This window comes from Oryctolagus cuniculus, chromosome 8 (genome assembly GCF_964237555.1).
Source record: "Oryctolagus cuniculus chromosome 8, mOryCun1.1, whole genome shotgun sequence".
Classification (NCBI taxonomy): domain Eukaryota; kingdom Metazoa; phylum Chordata; class Mammalia; order Lagomorpha; family Leporidae; genus Oryctolagus; species Oryctolagus cuniculus.
Window position 1 is genome coordinate 30,780,508 of NC_091439.1, and position 19,994 is coordinate 30,800,501.

Below are 19,994 nucleotides of genomic sequence, written 5' to 3' on the forward strand. Positions count from 1 at the left end.
CAAACAACAGATTAGCAAGAGAAAAGCAAACAGATGTTTATTAACTTGTGAATTTCAGATACTCATATAAATATAAGACACTCAGATTCAATGCAATCCCAATTAAAATACCAATGAAATTCATATGGATCTTAAATAACAAAAATAAAGTAGGAGGCATCACAATACCAGATTTCAGGACATATGACAGTGCAGTTATAATCAAACAGCCTGACACTATCTTAAAAATAGACATATAGACCAATGAAACAGAATAGAGAATCTAGAAATCAATTCACACATCCACAACCAACTAATCTTTGACAAAGGAGCTAAAATCAATCCTTGTAGAAAGGACAGTCTCTTCAACAACTGGTGTTGGGAAAATTGGATCTCCACATGTATAAGTATGAAACAAGACCGCTACCAGAATGGATCAGGGATCTAAATCTACAACCTGATACCATCAAATTATTGGCAGAGAACATTGGGTAAAATGCAAAACATTGGCATAGGGAAAGACTTCTTGGGAAAGACCCCAGAAGCACAAGCAAGCACAGCCAAAATGGACAATTGAAGCTTCTGAGAAGCTTCTATACTGCAAAGGAAACACTCAGCAAACTGAAGACCCAACCAACAAAAAGTGAGAAAATATTTGCAAATTGTGCAACTGATAAAGGATTAGTATTCAGAATCTATACAAAGCTCAAAAAACTCAGTAACAACAAAACAAAGAATCCAGTTAAGAAATGGGTAAAGGACTTGAACAGGCATTTTGCAAAAGAGGAAATTCAAATGGCCAACAGACACTTGAAAAAATACTCAGGATCACCTGCCATCAGGGAAATGCAAATCAAAACTACAATGAAGCTTCACCTCACTCCAGTTTCTCTTACAGAAATCAATAAACAATAAATGGTGTTGAGGATATGTTTAGTGGAGCTCAATTCACAATAGCTAAGATATGGAATCAACCCAGATGCCTATGAACTGATGATTGGATAAAGAAATTATTATTTATATACACTATGGAGTACTACTCAGCCATAAAAATGAATGAAATCCTGTATTTTGCAACAACATGGATATAACAGGAAACATACTAAGTGAAATAAGCCAGCCCCCAAAAGACAAATACCATATGTTTTCCCCAATGTGTGGTAATTAATAGAGTACCAAAAATATAATATATAGGAGTAAAACTGACATATTGAACTTCTATGATTATTTACAGCTCTTGTCTTGACTGTTAAGGAACAGTATTTTTTTTTCTTACTGTTTGTTGAACTCCTTACTTGGTGTAGGTTAATCTTATGAGTATAAAGTAAACTGAAAGTAGATCAACGTAAAAATTAAGAGAGGGAATAAGAGAAGAAGGAGGAGAAAGGGTGGAGTGTGGGTAGGAAGGAGGGTAGGATGTGAAATATCACTATGTTCCTAAATCTGCCTATATGATATACATGAAATTTGTATACCTTAAATTAAAAAAATGTTCCAGTCACTATGCATTACTAACAATGAATTTTGCTAGAGCTTTATTGTGTTCTAAAGGATTTTGGTGGGGTTTGCTTTGTTTCGTTAAATTTTCTAGTTCCTACAATCGGAAAAATCCCCTTTAATAGGGAATCATTTAACTTTAAAGACTTGCAGCTTGTAGTTCAGAAATTAACAGATTTTTTTTTATCACTTGGGAACTTATTTAAAATGTAGAATTTCAGTTCCATCCTGTTACTGAATCAGAATCTCCTTTAAACAAGATTATCAGGTTCCATGTCCAGTGAAGTTTGAAGAGCATTAAATATACTTTCTATAAACTGACCTACCCAATTCAATTCTGCAGTTACTTATTTCAATTCCCTAAGACACATTATAAATCAAATGTTAAGGCTTTATGAGAATTGCATTAAGAAATTTTATTTAATGCTAGAGGAAATGAAATGAATGCTACTCGAAACCTATTACATGCCTGATATTGTGTTAGACAGTTCCACATACATTAATTCACTTAATACAATACTCTGAAGTAAGTGCCACTATCTTCATGCCTCTAGATGTGAAAAACAGTCTCTGGGTGAATAGCTCATCTACTGCACACAGGTGATTGAATCAATAAATATTAAGTATCCCATTTCTGCAAGTCCTGGGAATGAAGTAGGCATGGCTCTTACTGATTGGAAATGTGCACCATATTGCAATCAAAGGTGATGTAAGAGTTTCTTTAGGGAAGCCTAAACTTTCAGAATGGGGTTAGGGAAAAAGCTGTTATTCAGAGAGCATTTACATTAATATCTGAGGAACACATTTTTATAAAGCAGGCCTTGGGGGGAGGGTTAAAAAAAAAAATGCGTCCTGCAGTTACCTAAGTGAACTAAGCAGCAGTTGTGGCTGGCACTTGACGAGAGTCCTGCAGGACTCAGTAGAACGAGGTACGGATATTGGAGCTTATCCAAGAGTCCCAGGAAACTCTTGGAGAGTTTGCAGCGAGTAAGTGGCAGGCACTGATCCACATTTGGAAACCCTCCTCCAGGCAGCCCCAAGCTGAGCCCCAGGCGGGTGGGTTTCCTGGGGCCACTCCCCCAGGCTGCCTCTCTCCACCCTAGTCACCGCCTCCCGCTTCTCAGTTTAACAGTCTGAGGGGGGTGGGAAACGTGTAAGAGGGGCGGGGGGAAGAAAAACGTTCTGAAAAAAAAAAAAAAAATATGAAAAAGAAAACATCCCACTTGGCAGCGAGTGCGCGGGAAGTTCAGCGCTGGAGTTCCGGGTTTCCCGCCCGCCCCCGGCCGGCCGCAGCTCGGGTGAGCACCCCCAGTCCTCGACCGACCGCTGCCTTCTCGGCTGCGTCCGTGAGTCCGTGGGTCCGTCCGTCGGTCGGTCAGCCCTCGGGCGCCGCGCGGGGACGGCCTGAACGGAGGTCGCCCGGGTTCGTCGGGTCGCGCGAAGCCCGCGGCGCTCCGGGACCTCCGTGGGGAGGCAGCGCCCGCCGAACCGGGTACCAGGTGGGTTCGGGTCGCGCCTGTCCCGCTCGTGCGCCCTGGGGGCCCGGCCGGCTGCCTCAGATGCCACTTGTGGAGTTCTCAGAGCAGCTGTAACTTTAAACCAGTGCGAGCTAGGCCTATTTTTATTCAGAAACCAGCGACCGCGCGCGCGGACGCTCCTGTGTGTGTGTGTGTGGAGAAGGCGCAGATGGAGGGCCAGGCGCGCTGGAAGGGAGCTCACACACGGGCGGGCAGGGACGGCTGCTCCTCCTAGCCTTTCCCGGAGCTTGGCGCTTGGCGTTCCGCCGCTGAGTCTCAGGGAGGCGCAGATCGGTGGCTGTGGAGACTTTTGGACGAAGTTGTTGCCTGAGCTTGGGAGAGCTGTACCTGAAGTCCACTGCTTGGCTTCTACGCGGTGCTCCCGAGGCCACCTCACTGGAGCCGGGTCTGAGCTGTGGCCTAGGCTCCCCCCCTTGCAGGACTCTTTCTGAAAACACCTGGTGGTGAAAGACAAGGAGATGAATGTGGCGGCCAAGTACCGCATGGCCTCCCTCTATGTGGGCGACCTCCATTCCGATGTCACCGAGGACCTGCTGTTCAAGAAGTTCAGCAGGGTGGGGCCCGTGTTGTCCATCCGCATCTGCAGGGACCTGGTGACCCGCCGCTCTCTGGGCTATGCCTACGTCAACTTCCTGCAGCTGGCCGATGCCCAGAAGGCCCTGGACACAATGAACTTTGATGTGGTGAAAGGCAAGGCCATCCGACTCATGTGGTCCCAACGGGACGCCTACTTGAGGAAATCTGGAATCGGGAACGTCTTCATCAAGAATCTGGACAAGTCCATAGACAACAAAAGCCTTTATGAATGTTTTTCAGCTTTTGGAAAGATCCTCTCTTCCAAGGTGATGAGTGATGACCGGGGCTCCAAGGGTTATGCATTCGTGCACTTCCAGAGCCAGAGCGCCGCAGACAGGGCCATCGAGGAGATGAACGGGAAGTTCCTCAAGGACTGCAAGGTGTTTGTGGGCAGATTCAAAAGCCGCAAAGATCGGGAAGCCGAGCTCAGAAACAAAGCCAGTGAATTCACCAATGTCTACATCAAAAACTTCGGGGACGACATGGATGATGAGAGGCTGCGGGAAGTCTTCAGTACGTACGGCAGAATTCTCAGTGTTAAGGTGATGACCAACTCCTGTGGGAAATCCAGAGGCTTTGGCTTTGTGAGTTTTGACAGCCACGAGGCCGCCAGAAAGGCCGTGGAAGAAATGAACGGCAAGGAAGTAAACGGGCAGCCCATTTTTGTAGGTCGGGCACAGAAGAAGGTAGAGCGGCAGGCTGAGTTAAAGCAAATGTTTGAACAGTTGAAAAAGGAAAGAATCCGCGGGTGCCAGGGGGCGAAACTCTACATTAAGAACCTTGATGAGAACATTGATGATGAAAAACTCCGAAAGGAGTTTTCTTCCTTTGGGTCCATTAGCAGAGTTAAGGTGATGCAGGAAGAAGGACAAAGCAAAGGTTTCGGCTTGATCTGCTTCTCCTCTTCTGAGGATGCCGCTAGAGCAATGACTGTGATGAATGGTCGCATCTTGGGCTCCAAACCTCTCAACATCGCTTTGGCCCAGGGGTACTAGGAAACAGACACTTAACCCTCAGCAGCCGGATTTCTGTAGCAGGTTGGGGAAACCGGAATGATCTCTCTCTGAAGTGTCCTCTGTTAATTTTAAATCCTGCTGGGTGGCTGCTAGTTTAGCAAACTTTGTAACAAAAGGCTTTTTATACAAAGACTTTTTTTGTGGAAAAATAAAGGATTCTTACAAGATCGATTCCCTTTACAGAAGCACACTTTTTAGTTTGTGTATTTTTTTCTTATTTTGATATACTTGTCATAGCAATAAATATACTTAAATATATTTTATTACATTTTGTAGCGACTGAAGTGAGGTAATTATTTGAGATTCCTGCATATTTTCTTTCTTGTTTTAATAGTACTGACTTTAATTTCTTCTAGGAAAATATACTCAAAGTTTCCAAAATAATTTATTTTTGCCAATGAAATTTCTAGCTTTTTATCCTTTATTGAAAAATCAAAAGTTTAGACAATAGTTCAAATTCAGTTAAATATCCAATTTTATTTTGAATTAGTGTTTAAAATAGGAAGTGGTTAGTTTCTTTTAAATTTATATCCTGATATGGTTATGGTTGAACTTCTTTTAAATTTATATCCCAATGTGGTTGTTTTTCCAGTGGTTTAAATTAATAGGATGAAGGTTTTTAATTTTGTCTACAAAGTGTTTCTATGGGGTATTTTGTTATTCTTTCCATTGATTGACTATTATTCAATTACTTTCTAATTATCTAAATTATGACTTATGTAGGAAAACCTTAATGTTTGTATTGCTTGTTATATACCTGTATCAGTTCAGGTGAGCCAAAGTTGGTCTGGTCTTGAATCTCTATACCTGTAAAGCTTCATGTTATGCCTTAAGATTTTGCCAGTAGTATGTGTAGAATATAGAAATTATTTTTAAAATTTGTGGTTTTTAATCTGTTTTATATCATTCTGGGTAGTGATATTCTCTCAGGGTCCAGAAAAGTAAGTTTCTTGGCTGATTTTTAATGTCTGCTTTTATAAGACTGTGAGAGCTGTGTAAGCTTTTAAAATTCACTTTTCACCTTGATTGATCAAAAACTCACTGTTTTCTGGGCAGCTGAAGTTATATCACATAGCCTACTTTCTAGTTTAGTTTTTATTTTAGACCCATTCCCAGATCTGACTTTTTTTCCTACCTCTCATATTATTACTCAACCTATTTTAAAGACTTTAAAAAACAGAATTGTATTTTATTGTTTTTAATATGTGCTATTTCACATTCATTTGGAAAACAATTAAATAATTAATTTAAAATTATTATCTACTCATATCAAATGTCTTGAAAATAGTATTGTTATGGCTGTCGTTATTTTAATTTTGTTTACTTTGTTTAGTTCCTTCTTGTAAAATATATTCAAATCATTGTTTCATATATTGCTAGTAGCAAAGAAATATTAAAATATTTTCTTTGGTATGATTTTAGCTATATTGAGAAAGCTTTTTATTTGTATTGAAATTATTTGTATATGCATTACACATAGTATAAAATTACAATATTTTTCTGCCAGTAAAAATATTATGGTCAATGAAAAAATTAAAAAGTAACATATAAGTAAAATCTTATTTCCAGGCAGGTCTTCTGATATAATTTTTTGTATATCCTCCCAGGTTTTTTTTTATACATATACCCATAGGTAACTTAACAAAAATAAGAGCATATCATAGTTTTTGAAATTACTTTCTTAATGTGATAACATGCCATGGTCAATTTACACGCCCATAAATATTATCTTTAAGGATTTTCATTTTTGTTCAATAACTGTACCATAATGTAGCTAATTTCTTATTGATAGCCATATATATTGCTAGCATGTTTTCTCCTTTTATTCTCTATCATAAACGAATTGGAAGTAAACAGCCTTGCAGACTCATATATACGCATATGTATATGCGTATATATAATTTAAAATGTATGTGTATATATTATATAATCTGGACTTTTATATTATATATATAATATGTGTATATATTATATATATAATATTTTATATTATATATATAATATGTGTATATATTATATAAAGAGAGAGTGTATATATATGTATATATATAACACATAATTATTGAAAGAAAAATTTAAAAAAAACTTCATTAACACTGCCCAAGTGTTGTCTATAAAGCTTACATTTCTATTAACATTGTAGGGAGTACCCTTTTCCATATACTCCAGGGAACAAAGGATTTTGTTTACGTTGTTGGCCAATACAACATGATATTTAAAGCATATATCTCACTATTGCTCTCTTCTAAATTTTTTACTACATTTTTAATTAAAATTTAAATAATTTTTTTGTCCATTTGTGTTCTATTATTTGTGAGTTAATGTTTCACTATCTTTTTTTTTTTTTTTTTTTTTTTTTTGACAGGCAGAGTGGAAGTGAGAGAGAGAGACAGAGAGAAAGGTCTTCCTTTTGCTGTTGGTTCACCCTCCAATGGCCGCCGTGGCCAGCGCGCTGCGGCTGGCGCACCGCGCTGATCCGATGGCAGGAGCCAGGTACTCATCCTGGCCTCCCATGGGGTGCAGGGCCCAAGGACTTGGGCCATCCTCCACTGTACTCCAGGGTCACAGCAGAGAGCTGGCCTGGAAGAGGGGCAACCTGGACAGAATCCAGCGCCCCGATCGGGACTAGAACCCGGTGTGCCGGTGCCGCAAGGCAGAGGATTAGCCTAGTGAGCCACGGCGCCGGCTTCATTATCTTTATTTTTCTATTGGCATATATTTTTTATTTATATTGATTTGTTAGATTTCTTTGCATAGCATAGACACCATTTAGACATTTCCCCAACATTCTCACTTTGCTTATAGTTTTGAATGTTATTCCAAAGTTAAATGTTAAGCCCCAAATTTCTAATCTTTTAATTAGATCATTCTTCAAGACATTTTTGAACACCTTAAATATCTGTATACTTACACATACACACACATGCATAGTCTCTGTGTATTGTATGCTGTTATTTTGAGTTTTCTATCCTCAACACTTTCTAACCAAAACTTTTACGTATAAAGTATCTAGTATAAAGCCCATAGTATTTTTTAATGTGTCTTACTTTTCAGTTTTTAATAATATATGTTGTGAATACTGTTTTTTTGTAATTATTTATGTGTAGGGCCCAGTGCTGTTGCACAATCAGTTAAGCCATGGCCTGCAGGACTGGCATCAGATATGAGTGTGGATTTGCGTTCTGGCTATTCCTCTTCCTATCCGACTCCCTGCTAATGTGCATGAGAGGATGACCCAACTCCATTGGCCCCTGCACTCACATAAGAGACCCAGAAGAAGCTTCTGCTCCTGACTTTGGCCACAGTCATTGTGACCATTTAGGGAGCAACTAGTGTATGGAAGATCTTTCTCTCTGTGTCTTTCCTTCTCGCTCTCTGTAACTCCGCCTTTCAAATAAATAAATAAATCTTTTTTAAAAAAATAATAATTTCTGTGATGCTCTCATATGCCGATTCTAATTCATTGGCTTTCTGAATCACTATGTAGGAAAGTATTTACCTCATATGTAAAAAGTTGTTTAGGAGGAATACCAGGAAACAAGACTGCAATATGTAAATAGGTATATCAGATCTCCTCATGTATGTAATCAAGATAATTTCAGAAAACTAAATTCTCTCTGTATGCACAAAGAAATAATAAGACATAATATAACATGTCCAGAGGAATTGTAGTTATAGCTTAATGACATGGTAATAGACCACCTCAGCATAAATTGCTTATTTTTTTATTATTCAGCATAATAAATGATACCAGCTTACAAAACTGTATTTAAAGTTGTCTCATTGCAAGTTGCAGATGTGTGTGCATGTGTATGATCATATCAAGCCATTCTAGTTTGCAGTAGAGGTTCATTCTTTCAAGAAAATTAAATCCTTTGCACCCAAGTACCTTAATAAATAAGTGGAATCTTCCCTTTTCTGGTAAGCATTCCAACAAAATCTAATTTACATAAACATGTGTTAACCACTGCTTCCACTCTTGCCTTTGTCTCCATAAATATTTCCAAGACTGTTGTATTGATTCCTACTTACATGTAACATTGATTTAAGAAATATGCAACTTTTTAACATTTTATTTTTTAGTTTGTAAAGTGAAAATTTCTGGTAAAAATACAGTTTTTAAAGTTGCTTTTATTGTTATTTTAATTTTCTTAATAGTTTTATATACCCATGGGAAAAATATCAAATAAAATTAAGAATTTCAATAATGAAGATATGTCTGAAATGATTTTCATTTACTTTAATGTAATTCTAATTTTCTAAGCACCAGTTTCTCTTAAGAATGAACTGAACAGATTGTGTTTTTAAATGAAGACACTTGTATTTCCTCTTTTAAAATGCCAATTCCTGTATGAACTAGTATTTCTAAGAAACTCATAATGATGGGATGATAATTAAAAAGAAAACAGTAAAGTTAGATCAAGTTTTCTTGAGGAATAATTGACTATTTTACATACAACTCTGAATTTAATTGTTAAAATAAAATTCACCTAACATATTGAGCATTTAGAATTAGGTTACTTGTATTATATTTGGAAATATGCTTCATAATGTAATTGTTTTAAATATTTAATTATTTCCAAAAGCAGAGTTACCTAGACAAAAGGAGAGATGATAGATAGGTAGATAGACAGACAGACAGACAGATAGACAGATAATTTCATTCACCCTCTGGTTGACTCCCCAGATTGTAGCAAGTGAAGCAGCTGGAACGTGAACCGGTGCTCTTATGGGATGGAAAGCCAGCATCACAGGCAGCAGTTCAACCCACTATGCCGTGCGTAAAGTAAATTTTTAAAAAATAGACAGTAAAATAGAAAAGAAGGTTTTTAAAATTTGTGTTTTAGAAAATAAAACAAATTAAATATTCTCAGAATACCTCTGACTTCAAGTAAAGAAAATACCACCCCAATTGGAAAATTAAATATTAACTAACAAATGTTCAATCTTGGCTTCTTCACAACGTCTCCTGGCTCTCTGCTCTCCTTGTCTTGGCTTCATCATTCCAGGTGGCAAAATAGTTGCAGGAATTCCTGTCACCACACTGTGACACTGAAACATTCAGTAGTAGATTTCTTCTCTAGAAACCTGTTAGGTACTTTCTCACTTGGTTCTTATCAGTCACTATTAGTATATAGATTCAACAAGATCTGCCATCAGAATTGAGAAGGTAGTCAACTTTCCAAGTTCTGTGTGAAACAGGTTGTCAGGGGAGGAAAAAGAGTCAGAACGGATGGAGGAGGTCTCTGCAACTCAAACTGGGTTATTTTTCATTATTCATATCTAATTTCGAATTTCAGTAGGCATTTGATTTTGTTTTTTTTTTTTGAGTCTTGTTTATAAATAGTTCTCAAAATCCCATTTTCTTCCTTCAAATAGTTTTCAACAGTGAGTCAAGCTGATGGTTTTCCTCTCTGATTTTATACAAAGGTAGTGAATGAATTACACAAATACACAGCTATATTATACATATTAAAATCGTTTTTGTTTGATAATAGGACTTGTTTGTTAAAGATATAATACTTTGTTGTATCTGTATTAAAAATAATGAAAATTCACTTGAAAGATCTGATTCACTTTAGTCACTTTTATAGATTTCCAACAACAATAATTAACAATGATTACAAATGATCAGGGATGTTTCAATAGAAATCTGTATTTAATAAATAATTGGCTTCTTCAGTTTAAATCAGTATAATCTAAGCCCAACTTGTTTTCAGTTAAGCTATTATTTTAGAAATGTACAAGAGGCAAAGAATACCTAATTCACTGTACATGCCAACAACTGTTGCAATATTTTATATGAAGAATTTCAAAAGAATAATTCCTCCTGACAATGTAATGGATAAATGTTGAAAAAATCTTGAAGTTATACACTTACAAAATGGCCCCAATATAAAAAAGAGGAATTTATACACATAAATAAATTACCAAGTGTTCATTTTCCTTACTAAAGGATTTACTAATAAGTGCTTTAGAGGGAAACTTAAGTAGTTCATTCTGATTATGTGAGTTAACAAAATTGAACCTACTCAATGCTTTTCAGTTTTTAAAGAGGGAGGGAGGGTGGGGGAGGAAAGAGAGAGAGAAAGAATCCAATTTCTAATTTTCTTCCCAAATGTCCACAACAGCCAAGCTTGTGCCAGGCTAAAGGCAGGAGCCTGACACTGGGCATCTGCTTGCTCCCAGGACTATTTAGCAGGAAGCTGGATCAGAAGCAAAGTAGCCTGGACTTGAGCTGGCACTCCAGTATGGGATGTAGGCATCCCAGGTCACAATGCTTATTCTTCAATATACATTTTTCTATACAAATATAATATAATCCATACATGGTCACACAACTTAAATATTACATGCATATACACATATATCACTGTACTAAATTCTCAATAAAAATAATGCTGGATTTGAATTTTTTAATGTCACATTATCTTGCAAATTTACTCAGAAAATACACACACATACAAACACATACATACAAATAAATGTTGTTTCATGGTCATGTGTTTTCTTAGAGTTCATGCAACACTCTTAACAAAATCAAAGTTAATCCATCTAGCAAGCTAATAAAAAATAACCTCTTTATGGAATTCTCTGGTATAATAGAGATTTTAGCTTTTGGCAGATACTAGCAGTTTATAACAATGGTATCACATCAAATTTTGTTCACTCATTTATATTTACATAAACTTAGGTATTTTAAAAATCCCCATTTTGAAGTTTTGCCAAGTATTCACAACACATTGGTGTTACAAAGACAATGCTGCTTGGGGCTGGTGCTGTGGTGCAGCGGGTTAACGCCCTGGCCTGAAGTGCTAGCATCCCATATGGGTGCCGGCTCTACTCCCTATTGTTCCTCTTCCAAACCAGCTCTCTGCTATGGCCTGGAAAAGCAGTAGAAGATGGCCCAAGTGCTTGGGCCCCTGCACCCACATGGGAGACACAGAGGAAGTTCCTGGCTCCTGGCTTCGGATCAGCGCAGCTCTGGCCGTTGCAGCCATCTGGGGAGTGAACCAGCGGATGGAAGACCTCTTTCTCTGTCTGTACCTCTCTCTGTAACTCTGTCTTTCAAATAAATAAAATAAATCTTTAAAAAAAAAAGACAATGCCACTGAAAAGGTGGATATTGTTCATTTTCTTTGCATTTGGTGATATTGGTAATGATTTATGTTTTGTATATTTTTTTCAAATCAGAAATTACAATGAGATTTTCTTATCTTTGGAAGTCATATCTCACAGTCTGTAGTGCTTCCCAGTTTTCATTTTCATGCCATTTCATCTTTGTAAATGTACCAATGGTATATATACCAATACACCACAAGTTTTGACACATTGCCAATCCTAAGCCCTTTAAATTAAAATAAGCTTTCATAATAGTAATTCCATCAAATGTTTGTTAATCAAAAATGCCTCAATTTGAATAGTAGCCAAATCTTAAAATTATAATAGACTGTTTTGATATGTCATCATTTACTGAATTACCAGGAAAAGCATTAGAAATTATAATCTAGTGTTTTTCATCACCCTATTAATATTTCATACAAAGTACTTCATATGTGACATTTATATTGTATGGATTACAGTTGGTAAGAGGCCATCAGCACTGAAGTTACATAGTAATCTAATTTTTATTGGGATTAGTAAATGCACATTTTATCATGTCACTCTATTTAGGACCCTTTTGTGACCTTACATTACTTTTAAAATCACTTGCAAGTATTTACTATGGACAAGAAACTGCATTCTCTGATCCTGTGTATCTTCTAGATCTTTATGTGTGCTATTTCTGTTGGTCAATATACTAAGTATATTAAGTTGGTCTTGTTTCAGCTCCTTTAAGGTGTCCAAGTAATCCCTGCCTCACTCAAATATTTAACATTTTTAATAGTGAGCTATATGTTGCAAGGGGGAAATATCTTTTGATGAGGAAAAAATTGAGATATTTACTTCCTCTCATAAAATGAATAGTTTGGGTATGGGTCACCAAGAAACAAGTTATTTATTTATCTTTTTTTCTTTTTCCTTCATTCTTACTGCAAGTTTCATTGGTTCTGTTTGGGTGGCATTCTTTTTCTTGGCCAGTCACTATTGCCAAGGTTATGAGATCTGTAGCTGGAGTTAAGTAAATATTTCAACACTGAAAAAAAAAAAAATACTTGCCTGAGACAGGGGTTGGGGGGAGGGGGTGGTTTTCCAAAGTAACATAAAGATGTTGGAGCAATTAAAAGTATGATTTGATATAGAGTTACCCCCTACACACACACACACACACACAAACTTTTGAACTACTCTAAGTGCCTGCATTATTTTCCTCTCATCTCAACCTGACGGAACTTGCTTATTTTTTTCTTCTCATCTTTCATATCCCAGCTTAAATACTACATCTAAACAGAAAGTCACTTTGACTCTAAGTACTGTACTTCCATTTCAGTCTCTATTTTACTTGCATAATAATGGAGCAGAGTAATAGTTTCAACACACTTCCCACAGGAGTGCAACATATCTCATATCTTTGATCAGTAGCTAATTCCTTAATTAACCTTTATTTATCAGTTGGCAGAATCATTATGCATTATTATCTACTCTTTTGTTTTTCCATTGCATTTGAGTGGACTAGTAATCCTTATTCATGGCCCAGGAAGTTCTATCTCTTTTCAATTTCCTTTTCTGTGTGAATAATTATAAAATCATGAGATCTCAAGAGTTAAATTCAGGAAATGATAAAACATTCTTAGGTCTCAAGACATAAGCCATAGCTTTTATCTATCTTTTCCAGAACTTTGAAATTTATGTCACCAAACATTCATGTAGCTAATAAAATGTTCATTTCTAGGGTGGGCATTTAGTCTAACATTTAAGATGCTAGTTAAAATGCCCATGTTGCATACCAAGATGATTGGTTTCAAATCCCCACTCCAGCTCCTCATTCTGACTCTGGTAATTCAGATCCTAGGAGGCAATGATGGCAGCTCAATTAATTGAGCTCTTGTCTCTCACAAGGGAGATTGTCCTTGGTTCAGCTTGGGCCCTGGAACCTTTGCTGTTGTGGGTATTTGGGGATGAAAAAGTGGTTGCCCTCTGTCTCTCTTCTCTCTTCATCTCCTTCTCTCTCTTTCCCTCTCACTATACTTCTCTTTCTCTTTCCTTCTTTCTCTCTTTATCTCAAATAAAAAAGGTTTTGTTTTTCCTATAACATTTCTTATGTTTTTCTGTTGGAAACTTTGTGAAGAAGAATTGGAATATAATCTGGGTATTTATTCATCCAGACTCACCAATGTTAGAAGTTCTGAAAACCACACTAGAATAAATATTGATGTCAAAATATGTTGTTGAGAGAAACATAAGAATTTTGGAAAAGGTTCACCTTTAAATTTTCAAATATTTAGTTTTTTTTAAAATGTATTTTACTATTATTTTAGCAGCAGCTCATGCTCCTCCATTTTTGTGTTTTTCATATATTATGATGTAGGAAGGGTACATACATATTTTATCTTAATCTATCAGGACAAGCTGATAGAAGTAGTGCTGCACTGTAAGAGAAAAAAGTAAAATAAATTTTAAGTCCTTGAGACTTAGAATATTTAGTAGGAAGGGAATTTACAGCAGCAAATCGCTGCATCTTACCAAATTTTACACTCATTTTATTGAGTGTCATCTTGCACACAAAAGCAGCACAGATATAAAAATGTATAGTCAAAAAAACTGGAGAAAATCAGCCTATAAATGAATGATATTAGTTAATTTTTATTAACTAATGTAAAATTGCAGTACAAACTAATATCTACATAGAAATACTTAAATTCTAAACATAAAATTTGATGAATAATTGAAAAAATACATATTCATGTACCTACCATTTAAGTCAAGAAATAGTACATTGCCCATCCCATCACCTTTCTCATATATTCAAATATAAATTTTATCTGGACTACAAACTTTAAGATGAATTTTGATTACCTTAAACTTTATTCATGTGGATCCATAAAGCATATATCCTCTTGCAACACATTTTCCGTCAATATATTTTGTGAAATTCATCCATAGTGTTAAGTGTCGCAGTTTATTGTTATTGTCTTACATTGTTTTATGCTACCATATTATAATTTTTATTCTTTTGCCATAAATGCACGTCTAGGTTGTTTCCACATAAGAACTATCATGAATAATAAATTATAAAATTTATTCTAGACATCTTTTTGATTGAGATATAATTCAACACACTATAAAATTAACCTTTTTCAAGTACACAATTTAGAAGTGGTTTCCCATGTAGCTTATATTTTATAAGCTGTTTAACATCATCACCATGTAATTCAAGAATTTTTTCTTCCCTTTAAAAAGAAACCCCATACCAACAAGCCATTACTTCTCATTTTTCTATTCTCTACAGTTCCTGAAAACTACTATTTTGTGTTTCTAGATATTTGCCTATTCTTGACATTTCAAAAATGATAGCATAAAATATACAGTGTTTTTTTTTTTTTTTATCTGCCTTCTTTCACTTAGTAATGTTTTACAGCTTCATCCATGTTGGAGCATTTATCACTTCTTCATCCCTTTTTGTGATCGAGTAATATTCATTATGTGGTCATGCCACTTTTGTCTATCCAACTATCATTTAACAAACGTTGGGTTACAATTACTTTCTTTTTATGCTAAATAATACTGCTGTAATATCCATGTACACATTTTTATGTAAACTCATACTCATATGTCTCCTTTTCCTTCTCTCTGCCTTTCAAATAAATAAATCTTTAAAAAAAAGGAAATTGGAAAATGAATAGAAATTAGGGGAAAAGAGAAGAAAATCAAAAGAGAAATCAAAGAAGTAAAAAAATTAATGTGATAAGCAAACTAAATTTTTAATAAAGGCTAATGAAATTAATATACTGCATTATGAGACTGATTTTTTCTAATGAGAGGAAGCACAAATAATTAATATTTCCACTAAATGTTCTAGAGATATTTTAAAGTTAATATTCAGTTGTTTTAACAAATTTATGCTAATGAATTTGGAAATGTAGATGAAATATTCAAATTTTGCTTAAAATAACTTACTAAATGAATATAATAATTTGAAAATATGAAGAATTTCACAAATATCAAAATTAATCAATCAGTAACTAAATCTTACTTTCTAAAGTGAATACCCAAGGACTAAAAGAATGGAAAACACAACCAAATATTTAAATAACAAATAATTCAAACTTTAAACAAATCCTTCAAGAAAGAAAACTTGCCTACCTCATTTTATAAAAACAATGTTGCTAATTGACTCCAAAGCCTCATCTGGTTAAAAACTACTTGTCAAACTAAATCATCAACATACATACAAAAATACTAAGTGAAATCTTAGCCAATAATATATAGCATTAATCAAAACACACAATAACAGTCAAATGGGAACCACTGCCCCTCAAATTAGAGAGACAAATACAGAGAATCACAATTTAACAGAGTAGAAAACCCACAAGCAAAAACTGGCACAGAAACAAGTACCCAGGTAGGAAAACTTGAATTGTAATGGAATCAATTCCTACTGAGTGAAGATAGCTCTGAAAGATCAAAACTCCAGGAGCCCAGTTACTGTGAGGCTCCCATACTTTTGTGAGTTTTATTTCCAGGAATTTTACCAGGTTCTCACAATAAAGATCAGAGAGATATCATTTCTTGTTTCTGACAGGATAAGGGGAAAAGCAACCACTTTGGAAAATACCTTTACATTCTGTTCTACTTTACAAGGTCAACTCTCAAGAGAAACATTTTACCAGAGCCTAACCTATGTTTTAGCTTTTGTTTTTAGTTTTTTTTTTAAAATTATATCCTTACCTAACCAAAAAGGAAATACCCAATTCCACTCAGCTCTAATCATACTAAATTGTCCAAAGGGTTGGAAGAAATTAAAAGAAAAAAATTGTAAAAGCAAAAAATAATGGAGAAGCACTTGGGAAGTTCACATTCCAGGAACCCAAGCTCAATAAAAGACAATGATTTAAGCAGAGGACTATAGGACACTACCCTTCTATCTACAACTGACCTCCACATCACTAAAAGCTTATTTACTATAGTTTCTTTTACTTAGCATTTCACCTATATTTGTCTTTGAATTAAAAAATTATGTCTTACTGAAAGGAAAAATAAAAACACGATTTGAAGAGTAACAGCAAGCATAAATACCTGACTGATATGGCACAGGTATTGGAATTATCAAACTGTAAATTAAATTTGATTAATGCAATAAGGGTACTAATGGGAAAAGCAGACAACATGCAAGAACACATGGGTAATATAAATAGGGAAATAAAATAAAATTAATAGAAATGCAAGCAATCAAAAATATTGTTTTGATAGGCTCATTAGTAGTAGAATGGACATAAGTCAATAGTTAATAATCTTCTACATCAGAAATCTCCAGTTACAGGGTATTTACTGTTAAGCTCTACCTTACATTTAAGGAAGATGTTTTATTCATTCTCTTCCATGTTTTCAAAAAGATAGAAGCGGAGGTGAAACTTCTTGTAATTTATTGAGACCAGACATAAGAGGAAAAATAATCTATGGACCAATATATCTTAAGAACATAGACACAAAATTGATGAAAAAAAATATTAGCAAGTAAAATTCAAATATATATAAAATGACCAAGTGGAAATTATCCCAGGATTTCAAGGTTGGTTGCATGTACAAAACTCAATTAATGTAACCCATCACTTACATTAAAAAAAATTTTAAAAACACATGATTTTTAAAATAGATACAGAAAAAGCATGCAACAAATCCAACACTCATCCATGGTTAAAAATAATTCATCAGCAAATTAGGAAATGAGGATAACTACAAAAACCTGTAGCTATAATTATATTTAATGGTCAGAATCTGAAAGATGTCCTTAAAAATCAGGGACAAGGCAATTATGGTCCTCTCTAACAACCACTCCTTTATGATTGCAATAGAAGTTATAGATAACGCAATTATACAGGAAAATGAAATTGAATGTATACAGATTGGGGAGGAAAAAGTAAATTTATCTTGATTTTCAGATGATAGGTTCATCTATGAAAATCCAAAATATTTGACAAAGAGCCTCCTGGAATTAATAAGTAATCACAGCATTGTGGGGTAATATAAGATTAATTAACAGAATTCTATCCCTTTCATATATATACTAGTGATGAATAAGTGGAATTTGTACTAAAGAATACATTATCACTTTCCATAGCAGCTGGCAATGATATATGTAGTTAGGTATAAATCTAACAATATATGTACAATATCTATAACAGGGAAACTGCAAAATTCTGATAAAAGAAATCAAAGAATAATAGAATAAATTATTATACAGTCCATTTTCATGGGTAGGAAGATTAAGTATTGCCACTATGCTAGTTATTCCAAAGTTAATCTAGAGATTCATTGTAATCTGTAAGAATTCTGGCCAGTTATTTTCATAGATTGTGGCAGACTGGTTCTCCAGTTATATGGAGAGGTAAAAGACAGAATAGCTAGCACCATATTGAATAAGAATACAGTTGGTGGGCTGACATTATCCAAATTCAAGACTTATTATTAAACTACAATATTCAAGAAAATATGGTATTGAGGAAATAGTAGACAACTAAATCTTAGAAAAATTAGAAAGCCAGGAAATATTGCATAAATATAGTCAATCATTTTTTGGAAAAGGTAGCAAGACAATATAATGGGGAAAATATTCTCTTTGATAAATACTACCAGAACAATTGGACATCCACATGAAAAAAAGAAAAAAAGAAGTTAATGTAGACACAATATTTGTGTCTTTCACAAAGTGAATTTTAAATGGATCATTGAGCTAAATATAAAATGCAAAAGATAAAAATTCTAGATCATAATATTGGAGTAAATATTGATGCCTTTGGGTATGGTGATGATTTTTAGATACAAAACCAAAGACAAAATCTTGAAAAATAATAAAAAACTGGCTTCATTAAACACTGACCACAAAGGGAGAAAACAAGCCACAAACTGGGGGAAAATGTTTGCAAATGTGTATTTGAAGAAGGAATGTTATCCAAAAGATACAAAGACCTCTTAAAACTGAAAATAGGCTGGCGCTGTAGCTCAATAGGCTAATCCTCCACCTTGCGGCGCCGGCACACCAGGTTCTAGTCCTGGTCGGGGCGCCGGATTCTTTCCCGGTTGCCCCTCTTCCAGGCCAGCTCTCTGCTGTGGCCAGGGAGTGCAGTGGAGGATGGCCCAGGTCCTTGGGTCCTGGACCCGCATGGGAGACCAGGAAAAGCACCTGGCTCCTGGCTTCGGATCGGGGTGGCACCGGCCGCAGCAGACATTGGAGGGTGAACCAACAGCAAAAAGGAAGACCTTTCTCTCTGTCTCTCTCTCTCACTACCCACTCTGCCTGTAAAAAAAAAAAAAAACAAAACAAAACAAAAAAAAAAACTGAAAATAAGATAATGAACAATCAGATTAAAAATGAGCTAAAAGACCTGAGCAGACATTCATCAAAGAAGACATACAGTTGGCAAACAAGCATATAAAAAGACAAACTCTGTCACCCCAAAGTAACAAATTGTTTCAATAAACTACTCGTTCATACTTAAAATGGCCTACATCTGAAACATTGAGAACAAAATCTGGTGAGGATGTGGCCCAGTAGAAATTCTCACGGGAATGCACATGGCCACTTTTCCAGTTACTTTTGAAGTTTCTTCCAAAACTAAATACACTCTTACCATTGTTATTAACAATTGCACTCCTTGGTACACAAAGGAGTAAAATTTATATATGCACAAAATTTTGCACAAGGATATTACAGCAGGTTTATTCATTACTGCCAATACTTGGAAAAAATAGTATGTCCTTCATACCACGTCAGTGGATAAATATGATGTGGAACACTTAACTAGTGGATACTAATTAGCACTGAAGAGAAATGAACTAACAATACGTGGAAAGAAATGGGGGATTTTTGAATGCATATTATTGAGTGGAAGAAGCCAATCTGAAAAGACTATGATTTCAACTATATGACATCCTAGAAAAGGCAAGATTGTGGATACAATAAAGATCAATTATTGCCTGGAATTTGGGGGTATGGCTAGTCTATGGCTCATCTTTCTCTTGGTTTCTGAAAATGTTTTTACTTATAGATATACAACCCTACTGGAATTTATCTTTTGGTATGACATGAGGTCAAAATAATGTTTCTCTTTTATTCCTGCTTAAACATCCAGCAGATTCAGTACTTCTTACTGAAAAGTTCAATCCTTTTCTCTTTGGCACCTCTAAACTTCTATCTTGTGATAAATCAGATGCCTGCATTCATTTTACATTTGGTTCAGTCTGTAATTCATGTTTCTTTTTTCTTAAGATTTATTTATCTGAAAAGCTG

General features: G+C 35.3%; 1 protein-coding gene across 1 annotated transcript; it reads left to right on the forward strand.

Annotated features, from left to right (window-relative positions):
- The first annotated feature begins 2,601 nt into the window (after positions 1 to 2,601).
- On the forward strand, positions 2,602 to 8,818 carry PABPC4L (poly(A) binding protein cytoplasmic 4 like). The gene has a single exon (XM_051820061.2). The coding sequence runs from the start codon at positions 3,473 to 3,475 to the stop codon at positions 4,583 to 4,585; it is 1,113 nt and encodes a 370-aa protein (XP_051676021.1). The 5' UTR covers positions 2,602 to 3,472; the 3' UTR covers positions 4,586 to 8,818.
- The last annotated feature ends 11,176 nt before the right edge of the window (positions 8,819 to 19,994 follow it).